Source organism: Staurois parvus, unplaced genomic scaffold (genome assembly GCF_062004578.1).
Source record: "Staurois parvus isolate SC_StPar_1 unplaced genomic scaffold, SC_StPar_1.0 ptg000529l, whole genome shotgun sequence".
Lineage (NCBI taxonomy): Eukaryota > Metazoa > Chordata > Amphibia > Anura > Ranidae > Staurois > Staurois parvus.
Window position 1 is genome coordinate 227,893 of NW_028318325.1, and position 23,904 is coordinate 251,796.

At 46.7% G+C, this 23,904-nt stretch overlaps 1 protein-coding gene across 2 annotated transcripts in view; it reads left to right on the plus strand.

Annotated features, from left to right (window-relative positions):
- KIF6 (kinesin family member 6) overlaps nt 1–23,904 on the plus strand; it is a 374,519-nt gene that overhangs the window by 98,146 nt on the left and 252,469 nt on the right. For both annotated transcript variants that reach the window (XM_089690367.1, XM_089690368.1), the window contains exons 7-9: nt 12,711–12,917; nt 18,152–18,295; nt 23,272–23,358. In XM_089690367.1, coding sequence (XP_089546493.1) covers nt 12,711–12,917; nt 18,152–18,295; nt 23,272–23,358 — 438 coding nt within the window. The remainder of the gene's footprint in view (nt 1–12,710; nt 12,918–18,151; nt 18,296–23,271; nt 23,359–23,904) is intronic.

The following is a 23,904-nucleotide window of genomic DNA, read 5'->3' on the forward strand; positions in this document are numbered from 1 at the left end:
AAGATTTACATTCTGCCTTCTCCCATTTTGTCTATAAATGTTTACAAGACGCCATGCCTGTCTATAAATATTTACTGACTGCCGCCCCCCCACTATTAACGATGACCGAATACCCGCCGTCTCTGTAAATCCTTCAGCCACGCATGGCCATAAATCTTACTAAGTACCGACATCTGCTGCAATCCTCATTAGACTGTATCAGGGGTGGACTGACAACTCCTGGGGCCCCCGGGTAATAGGGGATCATGGGGCCCCTGTGTCCTTGCCCAAACTCAGAAAAGCCTAAGAAAAAGGTACCAGGGGCATCTCATGGGGCCCCCTACTGACCCCGGGCCCCGGGCAGTGCCCGAGTTTCCAAATGGTCAGTCCGCCCCTGGACTGTATATAAAGGCAATTTATTTATTTTATTGGTAGAGAAGCTAAAAGTGGAAATACACGATTAGAAAATCGACCGATCGGTCATCAGACGACCGACAGGCGTTCATTCATTGGTCGAAATCGTGGCCCACATTAACCAATCTAAAAAAATCATTCGTCGGGCAATACGTAGTGTCGACGTCTTCCGCACAAGTGGGAGTGCTGCAGTGTGCGGGTGACCTTGTAGCCACGCCCCTCCGGGCCAGAGCGAGCGTTCCACGCCCCTCCGGGCCAGAGCGAGCGTTCCACGCCCCTCCGGGCCAGAGCGAGCGTTCCAAGCCCCTCCGGGCCAGAGCGAGCGCTCCACGCCCCTCCGGGCCAGAGCGAGCGCTCCACGCCCCTCCGGGCCAGAGCGAGCGTTCCACGCCCCTCCGGGCCAGAGCGAGAGTTCCACGCCCCTCCGGGCCAGAGCGAGCGTTCCACGCCCCTCCGGGCCAGAGCGAGCGTTCCACGCCCCTCCGGGCCAGAGCGACCGTTCCACGCCCCTCCGGGCCAGAGCGAGCGTTCCACGCCCCTCCGGGCCAAAGCGAGCGTTCCACGCCCCTCCGACCAGAACGAGCGCTACAACACCCCTCCGGGCCAGAACGAGCGTCCCACGCCCCTCCGGCCACAACGAGCGCTCCACGCCCCTCCGGCCAGAACGAGCGCTCCACACCCCTCCGACCAGAACGAGCGCTACAACACCCCTCCGGGCCAGAACGAGCGTTCCACGCCCCTCCGGCCAGAATGAGCGCTCCACACGCCACTCCGGACAGTTTTTTTTTTTTTTTAAATTGCTGTCCCTCTTCTTTTTTTTGATTATCAGCACCGAAACAGAAAGTGAGGAAAATCCAGAAATGTCCTTTGGAAGAGTCTTCCAATGAGGACACCCAATCGGTGACAGCTAAAGGCTCGTGTGGACGTATTAACCACTCGCCCTCCAGAGGATTTACCGCACTTCCTGACCAGGCCATTTTTTTTTTTTTTGCCATACGGCGCTGCGTTACTTTAACTGACAATTGCGCGGTCATGACAAAAACAAAATTTATGTCCTTTTTTTTTCCCCCACAAATGGAACTTTCTTTCGGTGGTATTTGATCACCTGTGCAGTTTTTTATTTTTAGCGCTATGAATAAAAAAAAGACCAACAATTTTGAAAAAAAAAAACAATATTTTTGACTCTCTGCTATAAAACAGATCCAGTAAAAAAAAAATGTAAAAAAAAAATAAAAATCAAGTTTCGGCATAAATTTAGGCTAAAATGTATCCTGCTCTGTGTCGTTGCAAAAAAAAAAATCCCGATACGTGTAAATTAATTGGTTTACGTGAAAGTTATAGCATTTACACTGGGTGGGAACTGACCTGGTGTCACTGACATCCCCAGTGACACTAATACAGTGATTAGTGCTAATATAAAGCCCCGACACTGTACTAATGGCACTGGGCAGGAAGGGGTTAACATCTGGGGCCATCAAAGGGTTACCTATGTGCTGTGTTACTAACTGTGCTGTGTGTGTAGTACTGTGTAAGCATGCTGCTTTGTATTTCCCTGCTATGCAGAGCAAAACCAAGCAGCATGCTGGAGCTGACAGAGGAGAGATCTGTATTGTTTACAGACCTCTCCCCTGTCTGTGTTCTTCGGCGATCACCAGGTGCCGGGTGGAATCTCTGGCCGGGACCCAGTGACTGACAGCTGTAGCCGCCAACAGCGGCGCAGGTAGGGCAGAGGGCGTGCCCCCTACCCAGAAATGCAAAATCATGTGTGTGTGTATATATATATATATACATATATATATATATATATATATATATATATATATATATAAAAATGTGATTTTCCACAGCTCTGCCGTCCTGTAGCAGTATTTGTGCTATAAGGCAGCCTACCTGGCCACTGTAGATAAATGGGTGGGTGGGACATAGACACAGCACATCACAGATCGGGACATCTTCTCTCTGATTTGACTTCCCGATCATGTGTAAACAAAGGCACGTATCTCCCTAATGGCTCTCCCTCTCCTCACACTGACAGCCCAAGTGAGGCACACCAACATCTGTACCAGTGCCCATCAACATCTGTCAGTGTCCCATTGTAATATCAACATCTGTCAGTGTCCCATTGCAACATCAACATCTGTCAGTGTCCCATTGTAACATCAACATCTGTCAGTGTCCCATTGCAACATCAACATCTGTCAGTGTCCCATTGCAACATCAACATCTGTCAGTGTCCCATTGTAATATCAACATCTGTCAGTGTCCCATTGTAACATCAACATCTGTCAGTGTCCTATTGTAACATCAACATCTGTCAGTGTCCCATTGTAATATCAACATCTGTCAGTGTCCCATTGTAACATCAACATCTGTCAGTGTCCCATTGCAATATCAACATCTGTCAGTGTCCCATTGTAATATCAACATCTGTCAGTGTCCCATTGTAACATCAACATCTGTCAGTGTCCCACTGTAATATCAACATCTGTCAGTGTCCCATTGTAACATCAACATCTGTCAGTGTCCCACTGTAATATCAACATCTGTCAGTGTCCCATTGTAACATCAACATCTGTCAGTGTCCCACTGTAATATCAACATCTGTCAGTGTCCCACTGTAATATCAACATCTGTCAGTGTCCCATTGTAATATCAACATCTGTCAGTGTCCCACTGTAATATCAACATCTGTCAGTGTCCCATTGTAATATCAACATTTGTCAGTGTCCCATTGTAGTATCAACATCTGTTGGTGTCCCCAGTGGACCGTCATCATCTGTCGGTGTCCCTAATGGACCGTCAATGTCTTTTGGTGTCCCCAGTGGACTGTTAACTTCTGTCAGTGTCCTTAGTAGACCGCCATCGTCTGTCAGTGTCCCTAGTGGACCATCATTGTCTGTCAGTGTCCCTACTGGACCGTCAACTCCTGCGCAGTCCAAATTCCCTGATGAAGTCACGTTATGATGACGCAATATATAGGGAGGAGCCGATGATGTCACACTGCATTACCTGAAAGTGAGAGGAACACCATTTTTTAAGCTGCTGTCTTTCAAATCTTAAGGGGGCAGTACATGTGATGCACCAGTATAGAGCTCTATACAATATGAATGTTTTCTTGGAGAATGGTTTCAATCACATAGAGTAATTACCTTGAGCTCTGGAAGGTTTTACTTCCTTCTTGACCATTACCAGTATCGCGTCTATAGCGGCGTAAATTCCACCAAATATCTCCCATAGTTTGTAGACGCTATAACTTTCACACAAACCAATCAATATACACTCATTGGGATTTATTTTTTTTTACCTAAGACATGTAGCAGAATACATTTTGGCCTAAATTTGTGAAGAAATTAGATTTTTTTTATAAACAGAAAGTAGAAAATATTAGGGGTTTTTTTCAAAGTTTTCAGTCTTTTTTTATTTATATAATAAAAAAATTAAAACACCCAGTGGTCATCAAATACCACCAAAAGAAAGCTGCATTTGTGTGAAAAGAATGATGAAAAGTATCCATTGTGTACAGTGTTGCATAACCGAGCAATTACCAGTAAGATTTTTTTTAAAGACTAATGGGGCTCAAGTGAATGGGGCTGCTCTGCAACGGAAACAATTGCAGGATGCTAGTTCAGCGATCAAGGAGTTAAAGCGGCTGGTGAGGAGGCAATACAACACCTCCTTACTGCCTGTCCAATGCTCCCTGAGGAGCGAACAGAATGCGGATCACTCTTCAGAGACTAAAGCTCATGCCGGATGATGCACTTCGGATACATTTTAGCGTGACACAAACACGACCACGTGAATACTTTCCACTGCAATGCACAAAATTGCAACAGAGCATTGCATGACTTTACCAGCATGGAAGAAAAATATATTTGAAATATATTTTAAAAATATTCTTCCCAAATATATTTCCATATGTTTGAAATACTACAATTTTGGCTATATTCAATATATTTAAAAAAAATAAAAAATAATATATATATTTATATATATATATATATCATATTAATATATGAAAAAATATATGTTAAAATTACTTTATGTGTTGAAAAGAAATCCGAAGACTACATTAAAAAAAAAAAAAAATTAAATATATATTTTTAAAATCTATTCTTCAGATTTTTTTTTTAACATATAAAAAGTCATTTTAACATATATTTTTAAATGCATTCCAAAAATGTAGATTTGTATTTTTAAAGACATACAGTATATTTGAAACTAATATTTTTAAATATTTTTCATTTATTTTGTAATAAAAACATTTCAACATGCAGTGTGTGTGTGTGTGTATATGTATATATATATATACACACACACTGTATGTGTTTAAAAATACAAATCTACATTTTTGGAATGCATTTACAAATATATGGTGAAATGACTTTTTCATATGTTAAAAAAATCTGAAGAATATATTTGAAAAAAATATATGTTTAAAAGGTATTCTTCAGATTTTTTTTAACACATAGAAAATAATTTTAACATTTATTTATATATATATATAGTTAGCATGTTTTTTATTACAAAATATATGAAACATATTTTTAAAAATACTTTTTAATTATTCTGTATGTCTTTAAATATACAAATCTACATTTTTGGAATGCATTTACAAATGTATGTTAAAATTACTTTTTTTTATATATATATATATATATATATATATATATATATATACACACAAATACATATATATATATATATATATAGAATATGGACAAAATTGTAGTATTTCAGTATAGTATATGTATTTGTAGTATATGGCAATATATTTGGGAAGAATATTTTTCAAATATATTTTTCTTCCATGTGGGTAGGAGATTTCTTCTAGCATCCTGTTGTTGCAGACCGTGGACAGTGAAGTTTAGGGATATCTCCTCAGTGGTTGACAAACAGTAAAAAAAAAAAAAAAAAACCCATGGTGGGGGGTTATTGTGTTCCTACTTTATCCATGACTAAAAAAAAAAAATTTTGGATTATACCTGCAATTTAAAGAGGAACTTCAGTCACCCTCACCCTCCTGCTCCGGGTCCTGAGCTGCCATCTTCTGTGACATCACCAGGAAGCCGGCTGTCTCTTCAGGATCTTTCAACTGGGCACACGCACCATGGCCCATCATCAGGGTGTCAGTTAAAGTGGTATTAATCCCCAAACCAAAAATGTAATATATTGCATCTTACGGAAAATTAGATGTGGTGGCTGCATTAGTTTTCTTTTTTTTAGGCCCTTTTCCCCTCTGTTTTTACCTGGTGATGTGGCCAGTAACACACCTCCTATATTAAAGTGCCCTCACTCTGGATCAGTGGTTCTCAACCTGGGGGTCGCGACCCCTTTGGGGGTCGAACGACCATTTCCCAGGGGTCGCCTAAGACCATCGGAAAACACATTTCCGATGGTCTTAGGAACCGAGACACCGCTCCTCTCTCCGGCGATGTGTGGGCGGGATGATACGCTGCTCCTGTCACCTGGCCACACCTCCGGGATCGCTCAGCAGCTCCGCCTCCTCGCCGCTGATTGGCCACCGGAACTGTAGCTCAGGAGAGGCACACAGGCGGCCAATCACCGGCGAGGAGGTGGAGCTTGGAGAGGAGGAGCCGAGCGGCAGCGCGCGTACATCAAAGAAGATCGAGGGAGCTGCCGGAGCGAGTGAAGAGGAGAGCGGCCAGAGAAGGAAGACAGCTGACAGGTAAGTGAGAGAGCGAGCCCAGGCTGTCACTAATACCAACGATGGGGCACTATTCCTCCCCCCACTGACACCAACGATGGGGCACTATTCCTCCCCCCACTGACACCAACGATGGGACACTATTTCCCCCCCCCCCCCCACTGACACCAACGATGGGACACTATTTCCCCTGACCCCAATGATGGGGCACTATTCTCCCCTCCACCACACTGACATCAATGATGGGCACTATTCCTCCCACTGACACCAATGATGGGCACTATTCCTCCCACTGACACCAATGATGGGGCACCATTCCTCCCACTGACACCAAGGATGGGGCACTATTCCTCCCACTGACACCAATGATGGGGCACTATTCCTCCCACTGACACCAGTGATGGGGCACTATTCCCCCCACTGACACCAATGATGTGGCACTATTCCTCCCACTGACACCAATGATGTGGCACTACTCCCCCCACTGACACCAGTGATGGGGCACTACTCCCCCCACTGACACCAGTGATGGGGCACTACTCCCCCCACTGACACCAGTGATGGGGCACTATTCCTCCCACTGACACCAATGATGGGGCACTACTCCCCCCACTGACACCAATGATGGGGCACTACTCCCCCCACTGACACCAGTGATGGGGCACTACTCCTCCCACTGACACCAGTGATGGGGCACTACTCCCCCCACTGACACCAGTGATGGGGCACTACTCCCCCCACTGACACCAATGATGGGGCACTACTCCCCCCACTGACACCAATGATGGGGCACTACTCCCCCCACTGACACCAATGATGGGGCACTACTCCCCCCACTGACACCAATGATGGGGCACTACTCCCCCCACTGACACCAATGATGGGGCACTATTCCTCCCACTGACAGCAATGATGGGGCACTATTCCTCCCACTGACACCAATGATGGGGCACTATTCCTCCCACTGACACCAATGATGGGGCACTATTCCTCCCACTGACACCAATGATGGGGCACTATTCCTCCCACTGACACCAACGATGGGGCACTATTCCTCCCACTGACACCAACGATGGGGCACTATTCCTCCCACTGACACCAACGATGGGGCACTATTCCTCCCACTGACACCAACGATGGGGCACTACTCCCCCCACTGACACCAACGATGGGGCACTACTCCCCCCACTGACACCAATGATGGGGCACTATTCCTCCCACTGACACCAATGATGGGGCACTATTCCTCCCACTGACACCAATGATGGGGCACTATTCCTCCCACTGACACCAACGATGGGGCACTATTCCTCCCACTGACACCAACGATGGGGCACTATTCCTCCCACTGACACCAACGATGGGGCACTATTCCTCCCACTGACACCAACGATGGGGCACTATTCCTCCCACTGACACCAACGATGGGGCACTATTCCTCCCACTGACACCAATGATGGGGCACTATTCCCCCCACTGACACCAACGATGGGGCACTATTCCCCCCACTGACACCAACGATGGGGCACTATTCCCCCCACTGACACCAACGATGGGGCACTATTCCCCCCACTGACACCAACGATGGGGCACTATTCCTCCCACTGACGCCAGTGATGGGGCACTATTCCTCCCACTGACGCCAGTGATGGGGCACTATTCCTCCCACTGACACCAGTGATGGGGCACTATTCCTCCCACTGATACCAACGATGGGGCACTATTCCTCCCACTGACGCCAGTGATGGGACACTATTCATCCCACTGACATCAGTGATGGGGCACTACTCCTTCCACTGACACCAATGATGGGACACTATTCCTCCCACTGACACCAATGATGGGGCACTATTCCTTCCACTGACACCAATGATGGGGCACTACTCCTCCCACTGCAAAATTACAGTTATGAAGTAGCAACGAAAATAATTTTATGGTTGGGGGTCACCACAACATGAGGAACTGTATTAAGGGGTCGCGGCATTAGAAAGGTTGAGAACCACTGCTCTGGATGAAAGAGCACAGTGGGCATAGCAGACAACAGCATTGTCAGTCTGGGGTGAGGGGAGTGTTAGATGGACTAGCAGATTTAGATACACTAACAAATTGAAGACAAAATCCAGCTCATACTGCAGTTACAGAAACAGCTTTTTTTTTAAGTGGGGGGGGGGGGGGATAAAAGTTTGACATAAATAAAAGACGATCATTGTAAGCACCCCTGTCAGTGGTTATCGGTTTGTCTCATACATTTGCAGGACAGCTTGTTCTGTTGAAAAAACAACAGACATCGGCTGGACCACCAGGTGAAAATAAAAAAAAGCTAATGCAGCCGTCACATCGAAGAATTGGTAAGCTGCAATATAATAAATGTTTGCATTTGGGTTTAGTGCAAATCTTAAAGACAGCCAGCCCCCTGATGACGCATCCTGGCAATTGCGTACTAGAATACCTGCGGCCTGGGGCTCCATGGAAGGGTTTTGGAAGTAGAAACATCATGATGGTTTGGGAAAGGAAGTGGGGAGTGAATTCCTAGAAAAAGGTTGTAAAAAAATTGTGAATGAAGGGGGGTGGGATGGCAGAAAGTGGCCTGGAAGGGTGGAGTTCCTCCAGAGATGTCAAACTGCAAGTTATTGTCCTCTGCTGGTGATCACTGTTGGTGAGATAAGCTGTAGACCAAGATCATAAAAAGTCTACAAAGAAAACCCTCCCCATTGTCTCCGGTAGTCCTGTATACAATTCATTCATTGTCTCCGGTAGTCCTGTATACAATTCATTCATTGTCTCCGGTAGTCCTGTATACATTTCATTCATTGTCTCTGGTAGTCCTGTATACATTTCATTCATTGTCTCCGGTAGTCCTGTATACATTTCATTCATTGTCTCGGGTAGTCCTGTATACATTTCATTCATTGTCTCCGGTAGTCCTGTATACAATTCATTCATTGTCTCCGGTAGTCCTGTATACATTTCATTCATTGTCTCGGGTAGTCCTGTATACATTTCATTCATTGTCTCTGGTAGTCCTGTATACATTTCATTCATTGTCTCCGGTAGTCCTGTATACATTTCATTCATTGTCTCGGGTAGTCCTGTATACATTTCATTCATTGTCTCCGGTAGTCCTGTATACAATTCATTCATTGTCTCTGGTAGTCCTGTATATATTTCATTCATTGTCTCTGGTAGTCCTGTATACATTTCATTCATTGTCTCCGGTAGTCCTGTATACATTTCATTCATTGTCTCGGGTAGTCCTGTATACATTTCATTCATTGTCTCCGGTAGTCCTGTATACATTTCATTCATTGTCTCCGGTAGTCCTGTATACATTTCATTCATTGTCTCCGGTAGTCCTGTATACAATTCATTCATTGTCTCCGGTAGTCCTGTATATATTTCATTCATTGTCTCCGGTAGTCCTGTATATATTTCATTCATTGTCTCTGGTAGTCCTGTATACATTTCATTCATTGTCTCTGGTAGTCCTGTATACATTTCATTCATTGTCTCCGGTAGTCCTGTATACATTTCATTCATTGTCTCCGGTAGTCCTGTATACATTTCATTCATTGTCTCCGGTAGTCCTGTATACAATTCATTCATTGTCTCTGGTAGTCCTGTATATATTTCATTCATTGTCTCTGGTAGTCCTGTATACATTTCATTCATTGTCTCGGGTAGTCCTGTATACATTTCATTCATTGTCTCGGGTAGTCCTGTATACATTTCATTCATTGTCTCCGGTAGTCCTGTATACATTTCATTCATTGTCTCGGGTAGTCCTGTATACATTTCATTCATTGTCTCTGGTAGTCCTGTATACATTTCATTCATTGTCTCCGGTAGTCCTGTATACATTTCATTCATTGTCTCTGGTAGTCCTGTATACATTTCATTCATTGTCTCTGGTAGTCCTGTATACATTTCATTCATTGTCTCCGGTAGTCCTGTATACATTTCATTCATTGTCTCCGGTAGTCCTGTATACATTTCATTCATTGTCTCCGGTAGTCCTGTATACATTTCATTGAGTTGTTTGAAGTAGGCTCTGGATGTTGACTTCTCCTTGGCCGGTCAAGACTGCATCTAATTCCAAGACCTCTCAAGGCCACATGGCACATACAGCGAGAGAAATGTGTATTTGCTCCCCTGCTGATGCTGAATGTTCGCCCCTCACACAGAAATGATCGGTCTAACAATGGAATGTTCGCCCCTCACACAGAAATGATCGGTCTAACAATGGAATGTTCGCCCCTCACACAGAAATGATCGGTCTAACAATGGAATGTTCGGTGTAACACTGAGAGACAGAATACAACAACAAATTCAGCAGAAATGCGTCTAACAAATGATGACGGATCTGCATGTTCATGAGGGAAAGAAGGATTTGATCCCCTATCATTCAGCAGGATTTCTGGCTCCCAGGTGTCTCTCATACAGGTAACAAGCTGAGATTAGAAGCAGTCTCTTAAAGTAAGTGCTGCTAATCTCATTGTGTTACCTGTATAACAGACACCTGTCCACAGGAGCCATCAAACCATCAGATTCCAAACTCTCCACCATGGCAAAGACCAAAGAGCTGTCCAAGGATGTCAGGGACAAGATGGTAGACCTACACAAGGCTGGACTGGGCTACCAAACTATGGCCAAGCAGCTTGGTGAGAAGGTGACAACAGTTGGTGCAATCATTCACAAATGGAAGAAACACAAAACAAGTGTCAGTATTTCCTTCACTGTATAATTGGATCTACGCTCCTTAGTTTATCCATTTATAACTTGTTCTCTTTTTTTCTGAAATCTGAATGGGGATCGTAGTGTAGCAGCAGGCCGAGGGACGGATGGTGGATTCTGTTCACATGGCCATAGGAATGGGTTCTCCCTTACAGTGGTGGTCAGTGGGATAGGTTCTCCCTTACATTGGTGATCAGTGGGATAGGTTCTCCCTTACATTGGTGGTCAGTGGGATAGGTTCTCCCTTACATTGGTGGTCAGTTGAATAAGTTCTCCCTTACATTGGTGGTCAGTTGAATAAGTTCTCCCCTTCATTGGTGGTCAGTGGGATAGATTCTCCATACATTGGGGGTCAGTGGGATAGGTTCTTCCTTACATTGGTGGTCAGCGGGATAGGTTCTCCCTTACATTGGTGGTCAGTGGGATATGTTCTCCCTTACATTGGTGATCAGTGGGATAGGTTCTCTCTTACATTGGTGGTCAGTGGGATAGATTCTCCCTTACATTGGTGATCAGTGGGATAGATTCTCCCTTACATTGGTGATCAGTGGGATAGGTTCTCCCTTACATTGGTGGTCACTGAGATAGGTTCTCCTTTACATTGGTGGTCAGTGGGATAGATTCTCCCTTACATTGGGGGTCAGTGGGATAGGTTCTCCCTTACATTGGTGGTCACTGGGATAGGTTCTCCCTTACATTGGTGGTCAGTGGGATATGTTCTTCCTTACATTGGTGATCAGTGGGATAGGTTCTCCCTTACATTGGTGGTCAGTTGAATAAGTTCTCCCTTACATTGGTGGTCAGTTGGATATGTTCTCCCCTTCATTGGTGGTCAGTGGGATAGATTCTCCATACATTGGGGGTCAGTGGGATAGATTCTTCCTTACATTGTTGATCTGTGGGATAGGCTCTTCCTTACATTGGTGATCAGTGGGATAGGTTCTCCCTTACATTGGGGGTCAGTGGGATAGGTTCTCCCTTACATTGGTGATCCGTGGGATAGGTTCTCCCTTACATTGGTGATCCGTGGGATAGGTTCTTCCTTACATTGGGGGTCAGTGGGACAGGTTCTCCCTTACATTGGGGGTCAGTGGGATAGGTTCTCCCTTACATTGGTGATCAGTGGGATAGGTTCTCTCTTACATTGGGGGTCAGTGGGATAGGTTCTCTCTTACATTGGTGGTCAGTGGGATAGGTTCTTCCTTACATTGGGGGTCATGGGGATAGGTTCTCCCTTACATTGGGGGTCAGTGGGATAGGTTCTCCCTTACATTGGTGATCAGTGGGATAGGTTCTTCTTTACATTGGGGGTCAGTGGGATAGGTTCTCTCTTACATTGGGGGTCAGTGGGATAGGTTCTCCCTTACATTGGGGGTCAGTGGGATAGGTTCTCCCTTACATTGGTGGTCAGTGGGATAGGTTCTCCCTTACATTGGTGATCAGTGGGATAGGTTCTCCCTTACATTGGGGGTCAGTGGGATAGGTTCTCCCTTACATTGGTGGTCAGTGGGATAGGTTCTCCCTTACATTGGTGATCAGTGGGATAGGTTCTCCCTTACACTGGTGGTCAGGGGGACAGGTTCTCCCTTACATTGGGGGTCAGTTTGATAAGTGTCAGAGGCTCATACCAGGTCACATTCAGGTACGTCTACTACTTGTATTTTATAAAGAATCAATTGAATGATGTATTATTGATTACAGAGCTGCATTCATTTGTGTGTCTTATATCTGCCTGGAGTTCAGCTTTACCTGGGGTAGTGCAGGTCAGTGCTGGGGGGGTATTGCTCTGGACAATACCTACAGGATTTATTGATACACATGGGACCCCCGCTAAGAAGTCCTCCATTTCTGGTAAGTCTTGTGTTGTGTCCAATGTTGTGTTTCCTCCGGCAGTAACAGATTTGTTTGCTGTCTTTGTCAGACTCCGATGAACCAGGCGTCCACCCGCTCCCACTGCATATTCACCATGCATCTGTCCAGCAAGGAGCCCGGCTCCGCCACCGTCCGCCGCTCCAAGCTACACCTGGTGGATCTGGCTGGATCTGAGCGAGTAGCAAAGACAGGAGTGGGGGGACAGCTGCTAACGGAAGCCAAGTACATCAACCTATCCCTGCACTACTTGGAGCAAGTGAGTACCCAGTCTAAGGGGTCTAGTTATAAAAAAACATTTAATAGCAATTTAGCCAATGAAAGTACATGAACATCTGTTCTGTGTGCGAATGGGGCAGGAAAATGAATGTTATATCCCCCAGTAATATCCCCCAGCTCTCCAGATCCCCCTCTCAGTAATAACCACCAGCTCTGCTGATTCCCCCACTCAGTAGTAACCCCCAGCTTTGCAGATCCCCCTCTCAGTAATAACCACCAGGTCTACTGATCCACCACATAGTAGTAACCCCCAGCTCTGCTGATTCCCCCACTCAGTAGTAACCCCCCAGCTCTGCTGATTCCCCCACTCAGTAGTATCCCCCAGCTCTGCTGATTCCCCCACTCAGTAGTAACCCCCCAGCTCTGCTGATTCCCCCACTCAGTAGTAACCCCCAGCTCTGCAGATCCCCCTCGCAGTAATAACCACCAGGTCTACTGATCCACCACATAATAGTAACCCCCAGCTCTGCTGATTCCCCCACTCAGTAGTAACCCCCCAGCTCTGCTTATCCCCCTCTCAGTTACATCCCCCAGCTCTGCAGATCCCCCTCGCAGTAACAACCACCAGGTCTACTGATCCACCACTCAGTAGTAACCCCCAGCTCTGCTGATTCCCCCACTCAGTAGTATCCCCCAGCTCTGCTGATTCCCCCACTCAGTAGTAACCCCCAGCTCTGCTGATTCCCCCACTCATTAGTAACCCCCAGCTCTGCTGATTCCCCCACTCAGTAGTAACCCCCAGCTCTGTTGATTCCCCCACTCAGTAGTAACCCCCACCTCTGCTGATTCCCCCACTCAGTAGTAACCCCCAGATCTGTTGATTCCCCCACTCTGTAGTAACCCCCAGCTCTGCTGATTCCCCCACTCAGTAGTAACCCCCAGCTCTGTTGATTCCCCCACTCAGTAGTAACCCCCAGCTCTGCTGATTCCCCCACTCAGTAGTATCCCCCAGCTCTGCTGATTCCCCCACTCAGTAGTAACCCCCAGCTCTGCTGATTTCCCCACTCAGTAGTAAACCCCAGCTCTGCTGATTCCCCCACTCAGTAGTAACCCCCAGCTCTGCTGATTCCCCCTCTCAGTAGTAACCCCCAGCTCTGCTGATTCCCTCACTCAATAGTGTCCCCCACCTCTGCTGATTCCCCCACTCAGTAGTATCCCCCAGCTCTGTTGATTCCCCCTCTCAGTAGTATCCCCAGCTCTGCTGATTCCCCCACTCAGTAGTATCCCCCAGCTCTGCTGATTCCCCCACTCAGTAGTAACCCCCAGCAGTGTTGATTCCCCCACTCAGTAGTATCCCCCAGCTCTGCTGATTCCCCCACTCAGTAGTATCCCCCAGCTCTGCTGATTCTCCCATTCAGTAGTATCCCCCAGCTCTGCTGATTCCCCCATTCGGTAGTATCCCCCAGTTCTGCTGATTCCCCAATTCAGTTGTATCACCCAGCTCTGCTGATTCCCCCACTCAGTGGTAATACACAGCTCTGCTGATTCCCCCACTCAGTAGTATCCCCCAGCTCTGCCGATCCTCCTCTACTCCAGTCTCTGCTTACCATCCACTATATTATTTCCACACTGCACACCATGTGTTCTCCCACCCTGGTTTTCCAGCTCTGTTGATCTTCTGCCGCTCAGTCCTCTCTCTGGTCCCTGCACTCCTTCCACTATGGCATTCCTATGTTGCATACCACATGTGCCGTCTACTCCAGTCTGGACCCCGCTCCCCTTCCTGCTGCTCCACACGTGACGTCTGCACCAGACACTCCCAGGATATATACCCATGGACCAAAAGTTACTGCTGATTATGTTTTTTGGTTACCCAGTGCATCCTGGGATATCTCATACCTGCAGAGCCTCCAAAACAAAGCGAAGGTAACTCTGAATAAAAGCCTCTGAAATGCTTCAGGTGCTGTTGGTGAGCGTTTTCATGGACTTCTGTGGAGGCTTTGAAGCACCAAGAAAGCGACATGGAGCATCATTTTTGTGGTCGGGGGTGGTAAAATCCTGGATTTTTAACACCGCCCCCTCAAACCTCATGCGTGAACAAGCCCTAACTCAAGGTTTACTCTGATCCCAGGACATTGCATCCCAGGACACGGCATCCCAGGACACGGCATCATTGGGATTGAGACCCAAGATATGACATTGGTCTAGCACAGGGCTTAAGAGTTACTCGCCACCAATGAAAACACACACAAACAGAGACACGTGTACACACACACAGACATGTACACACATGCAAAGAGACACATGTACACACACACACAGACATGTACACACACACACAGACATGTACACACACACAGACATGTACACACATGCAAAGAGACACATGTACACACACACAGACATGTACGCACACAGACATGTACATACACACATACACACAGACATGTACACACATGCAAAGAGACACATGTACACACACACAGACATGTACACACACAGACATGTACACACACACAGACATGTACATACACACATACACACAGACATGTACACACAAACAGAGACACCTGTACACACACACAGACATGTACATACACACACACACACACACACACACAGACATGTACACACACACAGAAACATGTACACACACACACACACACAGAAACATGTACACACACGCAAAGAGACACATGTACACACACACAGAAACATGTACACACATGCAAAGAGACACATGTACACACACACAGGCATGTACACACACACACACAGAAACATGTACATACACGCAAAGAGACACATGTACACACACACAGAAACATGTACACACATGCAAAGAGACACATGTACACACACACAGAAACATGTACACACACGCAAAGAGACACATGTACACACACACAGACATGTACACACACACAGAAACATGTACACACACGCAAAGAGACACATGTACACACACACAGAAACATGTACACACACGCAAAGAGACACATGTACACACACACAGAAACATGTACACACACGCAAAGAGACACATGTACACACACACAGACACTTGTATACACACGCAGGCATGTACAGTCACGCATACACACAGATACATGTACATACACAGAAATACATACACACAGACACATGTACACACAAAAACATATACGCACACACACAGACACATGTACGCACACACATGAACACACACACATACATGCAGACACATGTACATACACACAGACACATGTACATGCATACACAGAAACACACAAACACGCACACACAGCCCTATAAAAAGTTGCAGTACTTCGTTGTTCACTCACAGAGCCAGGTACTGCACTCTAGGGGGAGGCAGAGAGCACAGCACGCACTCCTTCCTTTGCTTTCACTGCGCTCAGCTATTGAGCAGTCTGACGGCTCCCACTGCCACTGACAGATCCAGCCTGAGCTCCAAGCCTGCTCAGCAAGACGGCCCTGGGGGACACACTCGCCCACACCATAATTTCCACTCGCCATTGGCGAGCAGGCAAGTGGACATTTCAAGGCCTGGTCTAGCAAATCTATGATAGTTGGCACCCTTGTTATCCTCTTCCGGTGTTACATTTTGGATTCCTCATCATTCTCTATTGTAGTGGTCACCAGGACAAATGGAGAGGGTGAATCTCTCTACTGGGGACACAAACAGCAACAAAAACCTGACGGGTTCTAATACTTCCACATTATTTCCAAAACTAAAAGCAACATTTGGGCTTTACAAACACTGCAGGCAGCAGGAAGACTATACAGAGGGAATGTGGAACCATTCATTTGTGTTTCTGCCCCACGGAGGCCCCCTGATGCCCCCACACAGGCCCCCTGATGCCCCCCCACCTTACGGCTTACTGAACCTTTAAGATTCAGTTGCCCTTTCCCTGGATTGGAAGGAATACCTACAGACGGCGATTGTGTGCATCACAGAGCGGGGATCACAGTGTGTCCATGGAGGAGGGATGTGGGTGGGGCTGTGACCCCTCATCACAATGTACAGAGTGTTGTCTTTGGTCCTGGTTTGTAGTGGAGGTCTGTGAGCGGAGGAACAGCTATGAATGGGCTTTGTCTAGATGGGGGTCACAATAGATATTGTTCATCTCGGAGGGAAGACATACCTTGGAGAACTGACACCTGTTTGTCCTCCGATTTCTTCCTTGTAAAATCCAAATACTGAGCCTTGTGTCCTCCTATTACTGCACCATTCAGCTGGATCCCAGCATGCAGTGTACATGGCTCTGTATAACCTCCACGCGTCCTCCTGCACCTCTGACTGCACTGGACAGCAGGTAAGAACATCATCATCCTCATTTATATGACCTGCCCTCTCAGACGGGATATTGAAGGTTTGAACTGTTTCTGTGCCCATTATGAGGGGTTCCCACCATCCCTGTGCTGAGTTCCCGGGTCTGTACACCTGCTGTGCCCATTATGAGGGGTTCCCACCATCCCTGTGCTGAGTTCCCGGGTCTGTACACCTGCTGTGCCCATTATGAGAAGTTCCCACCATCCCTGCGCTGAGATCCCAGGTCTGTACCCCTGCTGTGCCCGTTATGAGGGGTTCCCACCATCCCTGTGCCAAGTTCCTTTGTCTGTACACCCACTGTGCCCGTTATGAGGGGTTCCCACTGTCCCTGTGCTCAGTGCCCGGGTCTGTACACCTGCTGTGCCCATTATGAGGAGTTCCCACCGTCCCTGTGCTGAATTCCCAGGTCTGTACACCTACTGGGACCATTATGAGGGTTTACACCATCCCTGTGCTGAGCTCCCAGGTCTGTACACCTGCTGTGCCCATTATTAGGGGTTCCCACCATCCCTGTGCTCAGTCCCCGGGTCTGTACATCTGCTGTGCCCATTATGAGGGGTTCCCACCATCCCTCTGCTGAGTTCCCGGGTCTGTCCACCCGCTGTGCCCATTATGAGGGGTTCCCACCATCCCTGCACTGGATTTCAAACCTCTCCTTTAATTACACAGGGACTCGTGGCCCCTGATCAATAAAGACACTGGATAATGTCACATCGGAATTCCAAATAGCGAGTGGGAGCACCCAAGTGTTTTATTCTATAGGGGAGCCCTGGTGTCTGAGTGTTTATTCTATAGGGGAGCCTTGGAGTCTGAGTGTTTATTCTATAGGGGAGCCCCGGGGTCTGCGTTTTGTATTCTATAGGGGAGCCCTGGAGTCTGAGTGTTTTATTCCATAGGGGAGCCCTGGAGTCTCAATATGTATGATTTCTGTTCTCTTGCAGGTCATTATTGCTCTGGCAGAGAGGAATCGCTCACACATCCCGTATAGGAACTCCATGATGACGTCTGTACTACGGGACAGTCTGGGAGGCAACTGCATGACGACCATGATTGCCACACTGTCTATGGAAAAGAGGAACATCGATGTACGTAGACAGGTCCTCCTTTCACCACATAGGCGTATATAGAGTCAATGTGAAGCCTTATTTTCCAGTATAACACAGTTCGGCGTTGCGTCTGCAAACTTATTACATTCGTCCAGCGTGGCCCCTGAGAGGGATCAGTAAATAAATAAAAAAGTGAGCGCTTTCAACATCAGCAGCTATGCACTATAGGTAACCAAATAAAACCTCAGTCCTAACAGTAAGTAAAGTGCAGCGCTATAAATAGGTAGAACAAATAATAATAATGTCCATATAAATGAATATTCTTATGGTGACAGCCCGTGTGTAGAGTGCCCACTGTGGCGGCACTTCAGTGCTTCTGCTTAAAAAGTGGGGTAAGAATACGCACTCACCAGATGCGTAAAAAATCTACGCATGTAAATCAATCATCCGAGGTCCCCTTTAAGGAAGCCAGGTTAAGAGATATCCTCCCTCTGGATGGGTGGTACGTCAGGCACTTCTGGGTGGTATATGGATCCAGTCAGCCAGAGGTCCCCTTTAAGGGATGAGTGGGTGTTGCAGCCTGTATACAGGAACTCCCTCCTCTGTGTAATATGGTGGATCTCCATTCAGGGATGGGCTCTGTCCCCATCCTGGCAAGATCTTGACTTCCACTGCCTCAGAATCTTCTCCCCTGGACCTCTTCTCTTGTCCTCACAGCATAAACAGCAAGAAACTTGCCAATTTCAAACTTGTCAGAAGAACAGGATGCAGAGTCAGGTGAGTGAGGAGGACAAGAGAAGAGGTCGAGTGGAGAAGATTCTGATAAGTGCACCTTTTGGACAAAAATAATAAATGCACATTTTTTTGCAGTTAAACAAATGCGCATTTATTATTTTTGTCCAAAGGAGCCTTGCAAGCATGACACCAGTTACAGTTTATTTATTTCAGGTACTTATATATCGCCGTCAATTTACTCAGCGCTTTACATATATATTGTACATTCACATCAGTCCCCGCCCCCGAGGAGCGTACAATCTAAGGTCCCTAACTCACATTCATACATACACATACTAGGGACAAATTAGACAGGAGACAGTTCACCTCCCAGCATGTCTTTGGCGTGTGGGAGGAAACTGGAGTACATGGAGGAATCCTACACAGGCACAGGGAGAACATGCAAACTCCAGGCAGGTGGTGCCGTGGTTGGGAGTCGAACCAACTAACCTAGTACTGCCAGGGGGAAGTGTTAACCACTTACTGTAGCCACTGTGCTGCCCCTGTTACATAGTTAGTCTGGCTGAAAAAAGACAAAAGTCCATCCAGTTCAACCATTAAAAAAAAAAATTATAATCCTACACCCACAGGTGATCCAGAGGAAGGCAAAAAACCCAGCAAAGCACGATCCAATTTGCTCCTGCTGGGAAAAAAAATCCTTCCTGACCCCCCGAGAGGCAATCGGATATTCCCTGGATCACCTTTCCCTATAAATGTTATATCCAGTTATATTCTGTGTATCCAAGAAAGAATCCAGGACTTTCCTACAGCAATCCACTGAGCTGGCCACAACCAACTCTGGAGGGAGTCTATTCCACATTCTCACAGCTCTTACTGTGAAGAAACCTTTCCGTGTTTGGAGGTTAAATTTCTTTTCCTCCAGATGTAAAGAGCGCCCCCTTGTCCACAAACTGACATTGTTTATAAACATAAATCAGATGGGAGATGGAGAGATACAAAGTAACATTGTTTATAAACATCGATCGGACGGGGGATAGAGAGATACAAAGTAACATTGTTTATAAACATCGATCGGACGGGAGATAGAAAGATACAAAGTAACATTGTTTTTAAACATCGATCGGACGGGAGATAGAAAGATACAAGGTAACATTGTTTATAAACATTGATCAGACGAGTGATAGAGAGATACAAGTAACATTATTTATAAACATCGATCAGACGGGAGATACAAAGTAACATTGTTTATAAACATTGATCAGACGGAAGATAGAGAGATACAAAGTAACATTGTTTATAAACATCGATCAGACGGGAGATACAAAGTAACATTGTTTATAAACATCGATCAGACGGGAGATAGAGAGATACAAGTAACATTGTTTATAAACATCGATCAGACGAGGGATAGAGAGATACAAAGTAACATTGTTTATAAACATCGATCAGACGGGAGATAGAGATACAAAGTAACTTTGTTTATAAACATCGATCAGATGGGAGATGGAGAGATACAAAGTAACATTGTTTATAAACATCGATCAGACGGGAGATAGATACAAAGTAACATTGTTTATAAACATCGATCAGACGGGAGATAGAGATACAAAGTAACATTGTTTATAAACATCGATCAGACGGGAGATAGAGATACAAAGTAACATTGTTTATAAACATCGATCAGATGGGAGATAGAGAGATACAAAGTAACATTGTTTATAAACATCGATCAGACAGGAGATAGAGAGATACAAAGTAACATTGTTTATAAACATTGATCAGACGGGAGATACAAAGTAACATTGTACAAACATTCTCAAAACATTGGAATGTAAATCGAAAGTAGTTTAAAACTTGTTTTGCCTCCCCCCCCCTTCACTGCCATATTTGGCACCTTTTGGGGGGAGCGGATACTTGGTTTTGACAGGTACCCGCTCCCACTTCTGGCTCAGTTCGCTCCAGTGAAGCCAGAAGTTCGACCCCACCCCCTCTCCTCCCGCAGTCTCTTGGGAATCTTCACAGGTCCCAGAAGACTGCCAGACCAATCGGAATGCACAAAGCAGCTGGCGCATGTGCAGTGGGTACCCAAGCTGTCACTGCCTGGTGCCCACTGTTGAGATGCCAGCAACAGGCGGAGAAGAGGGAGAGAAGGGATGGTGCGAATGAGCATGTCACTGGACCCTGGGACAGGTAAATGTGTGTTTATTGAAAGTCAGTAGCTACAGCTTTTTTAGCTGCTGACTTTTAACCACTTCCTGTCCGGCCCATGTATATAAATGGCTGGAAGGGAGCAGTGCAGGGTCCGGTGGCCGTTAATAAACGACCTCCCCGCTCCCTGCTTGTGCGCCCTCCCTAGGAGCATGCAGCACCGCAATCGGGGGGCCCGCTGTGTCCTCCGGTGGAAGAGTAGTAAGCAAGATGTCACTTCTGAGAGGAGGAGAAATGATTGGTTATACAGCCTTTATGGGTGTAAAAGCAATCAGTGTAAAAAAAAAAAAAAAAAAAAAAAAAAACCTCACCCCCCACAAGTAGTACAGTGTCACCATGGTGACCCTGTACTGCTAGGGTGACAGTATGTAAAAAAAAAAAACATAATATAAAAAAATAAAATAATGTAAAAATTTTTTTTGAAAAATTATAATTTTTGGTTATAAACTAATTTGTTTTGTTTTTTTACTAAAAAGATAACTGAATAAATTTTGGCTAAAATTTATAAATAAAGATTATTTATTTGCAAAATTTTTTAAGAAAAACACTTTTTTTTTCTTATTTTTTGGACTTTTTCACTTATATAGCAAAAAAAAAAATCCCAATGGTGAATAAATACCATCAAAATAAAGTTTTATCTGATAAATGCTAAAAAACGCATATAGGTACAGTGTTGCATGACCGCGCAATTGTCATTCAAAGTGTGATAGCGCTGAAAGCTGAAAATTGGCCTGGACAGGAAGGGGGGAAAAGTGTCCGGACTGGAAGGGGGTGAAAGTGTCCGGACTGGAAGGGGGGGTGGGGAAGTCTCCAGACTGGAAGGGGGGGAAAGTGTCCGGACTGGAAGGGGGGGAGTGTCCGGACTGGAAGGGGGGGAAAGTGTCCGGAATGGAAGGGGGGGAAAGCGTCCGGACTGGAAGGGGGGGAAAGCGTCCGGACTGGAAGGGGGTGACAGCGTCCGGACTGGAAGGGGGGGAAAGTGTCCGCACTGGAAGGGGGGGAAAGTGTCCGGACTGGAAGGGGGGGAAAGTGTCCGGACTGGAAGGGGGGGAAAGTGTCCGCACTGGAAGGGGGGGAAAGTGTCCGGACTGGAAGGGGGGGAAAGTGTCCGGACTGGAAGGGGGGGAAAGTGTCCGGACTGGAAGGGGGGAAAGTGTCCGGACTGGAAGGGGGGGAAGTGTCCGGACTGGAAGGGGGGGAAGTGTCCAGACTGGAAGGGGGGGAAAGTGTCCGGACTGGAAGGGGGGGAAAGTGTTCGGACTGGAAGGGGGGGAAAGCGTCCGGACTGGAAGGGGGGGAAAGCGTCCGGACTGGAAGGGGGGGAAAGCGTCCGGACTGGAAGGGGGTGACAGCGTCCGGACTGGAAGGGGGGGAAAGTGTCCGGACTGGAAGGGGGGGAAAGTGTCCGCACTGGAAGGGGGGGAAAGTGTCCGGACTGGAAGGGGGGGAAAGTGTCCGGACTGGAAGGGGGGGAAAGTGTCCGGACTGGAAGGGGGGAAAGTGTCCGGACTGGAAGGGGGGGAAGTGTCCGGACTGGAAGGGGGGGAAGTGTCCAGACTGGAAGGGGGGGAAAGTGTCCGGACTGGAAGGGGGGGAAAGTGTTCGGACTGGAAGGGGGGGAAAGCGTCCGGACTGGAAGGGGGGGAAAGCGTCCGGACTGGAAGGGGGGGAAAGCGTCCGGACTGGAAGGGGGTGACAGCGTCCGGACTGGAAGGGGGGGAAAGTGTCCGGACTGGAAGGGGGGGAAAGTGTCCGCACTGGAAGGGGGGGAAAGTGTCCGGACTGGAAGGGGGGGAAAGTGTCCAGACTGGAAGTGCTTCATAAACTCCGCTTTAAGATATCATTTTATTTTGGAATTCATGGACTTTACCAAAGCTAGAAATTTGTACATTCGAGAAAACTTTTCCATCCCCCTTATTCAAATTTTCGGACGTCAGTTTGAGTCCACTAATGATTAGAAAAATGAACAAACGTTCTTACAGAATTAATAGAATAAAAATGTTTAACAAAATTCATTATCTCCTATTTATTATATATAGAAAGTGATGTAATATCATACATGTGTTTTCTAGGAATCAATTTCTACATGTCGTTTTGCCCAGCGAGTGGCAATGATAAAGAATGAAGCTCTTCTGAATGAGGAAATCGACCCTCAACTGGTGAGTGCGCTACTGTATTCAGGAGAGGAGTTATAGAGGAAGGAGCGGAGTCTTCTAGCAGTGCAGAGTATTTCAGGAGAGGAGAGTTATAGAGGAAAGAGAGGAGTCCTCCAGCAGAGCAGAGTATTTCAGGAGAGGAGTTATAGAGGAAGGAGCGGAGTCCTCCAGCAGTGCAGAGTATTTCAGGAGAGGAGAGTTATAGAGGAAGGAGTGGAGTCCTCCAGCAGTGCAGAGTATTTCAGGAGAGGAGTTATAGAGGAAGGAGCGGAGTCCTCCAGCAGTGCAGAGTATTTCAGGAGAGGAGTTATAGAGGAAGGAGCGGAGTCCTCCAGCAGTGCAGAGTATTTCAGGAGAGGAGAGTTATAGAGGAAGGAGCGGAGTCCTCCAGCAGTGCAGAGTATTTCAGGAGAGGAGTTATAGAGGAAGGAGCGGAGTCCTCCAGCAGTGCAGAGTATTTCAGGAGAGGAGTTATAGAGGAAGGAGCGGAGTCCTCCAGCAGTGCAGAGTATTTCAGGAGAGGAGTTATAGAGGAAGGAGCGGAGTCCT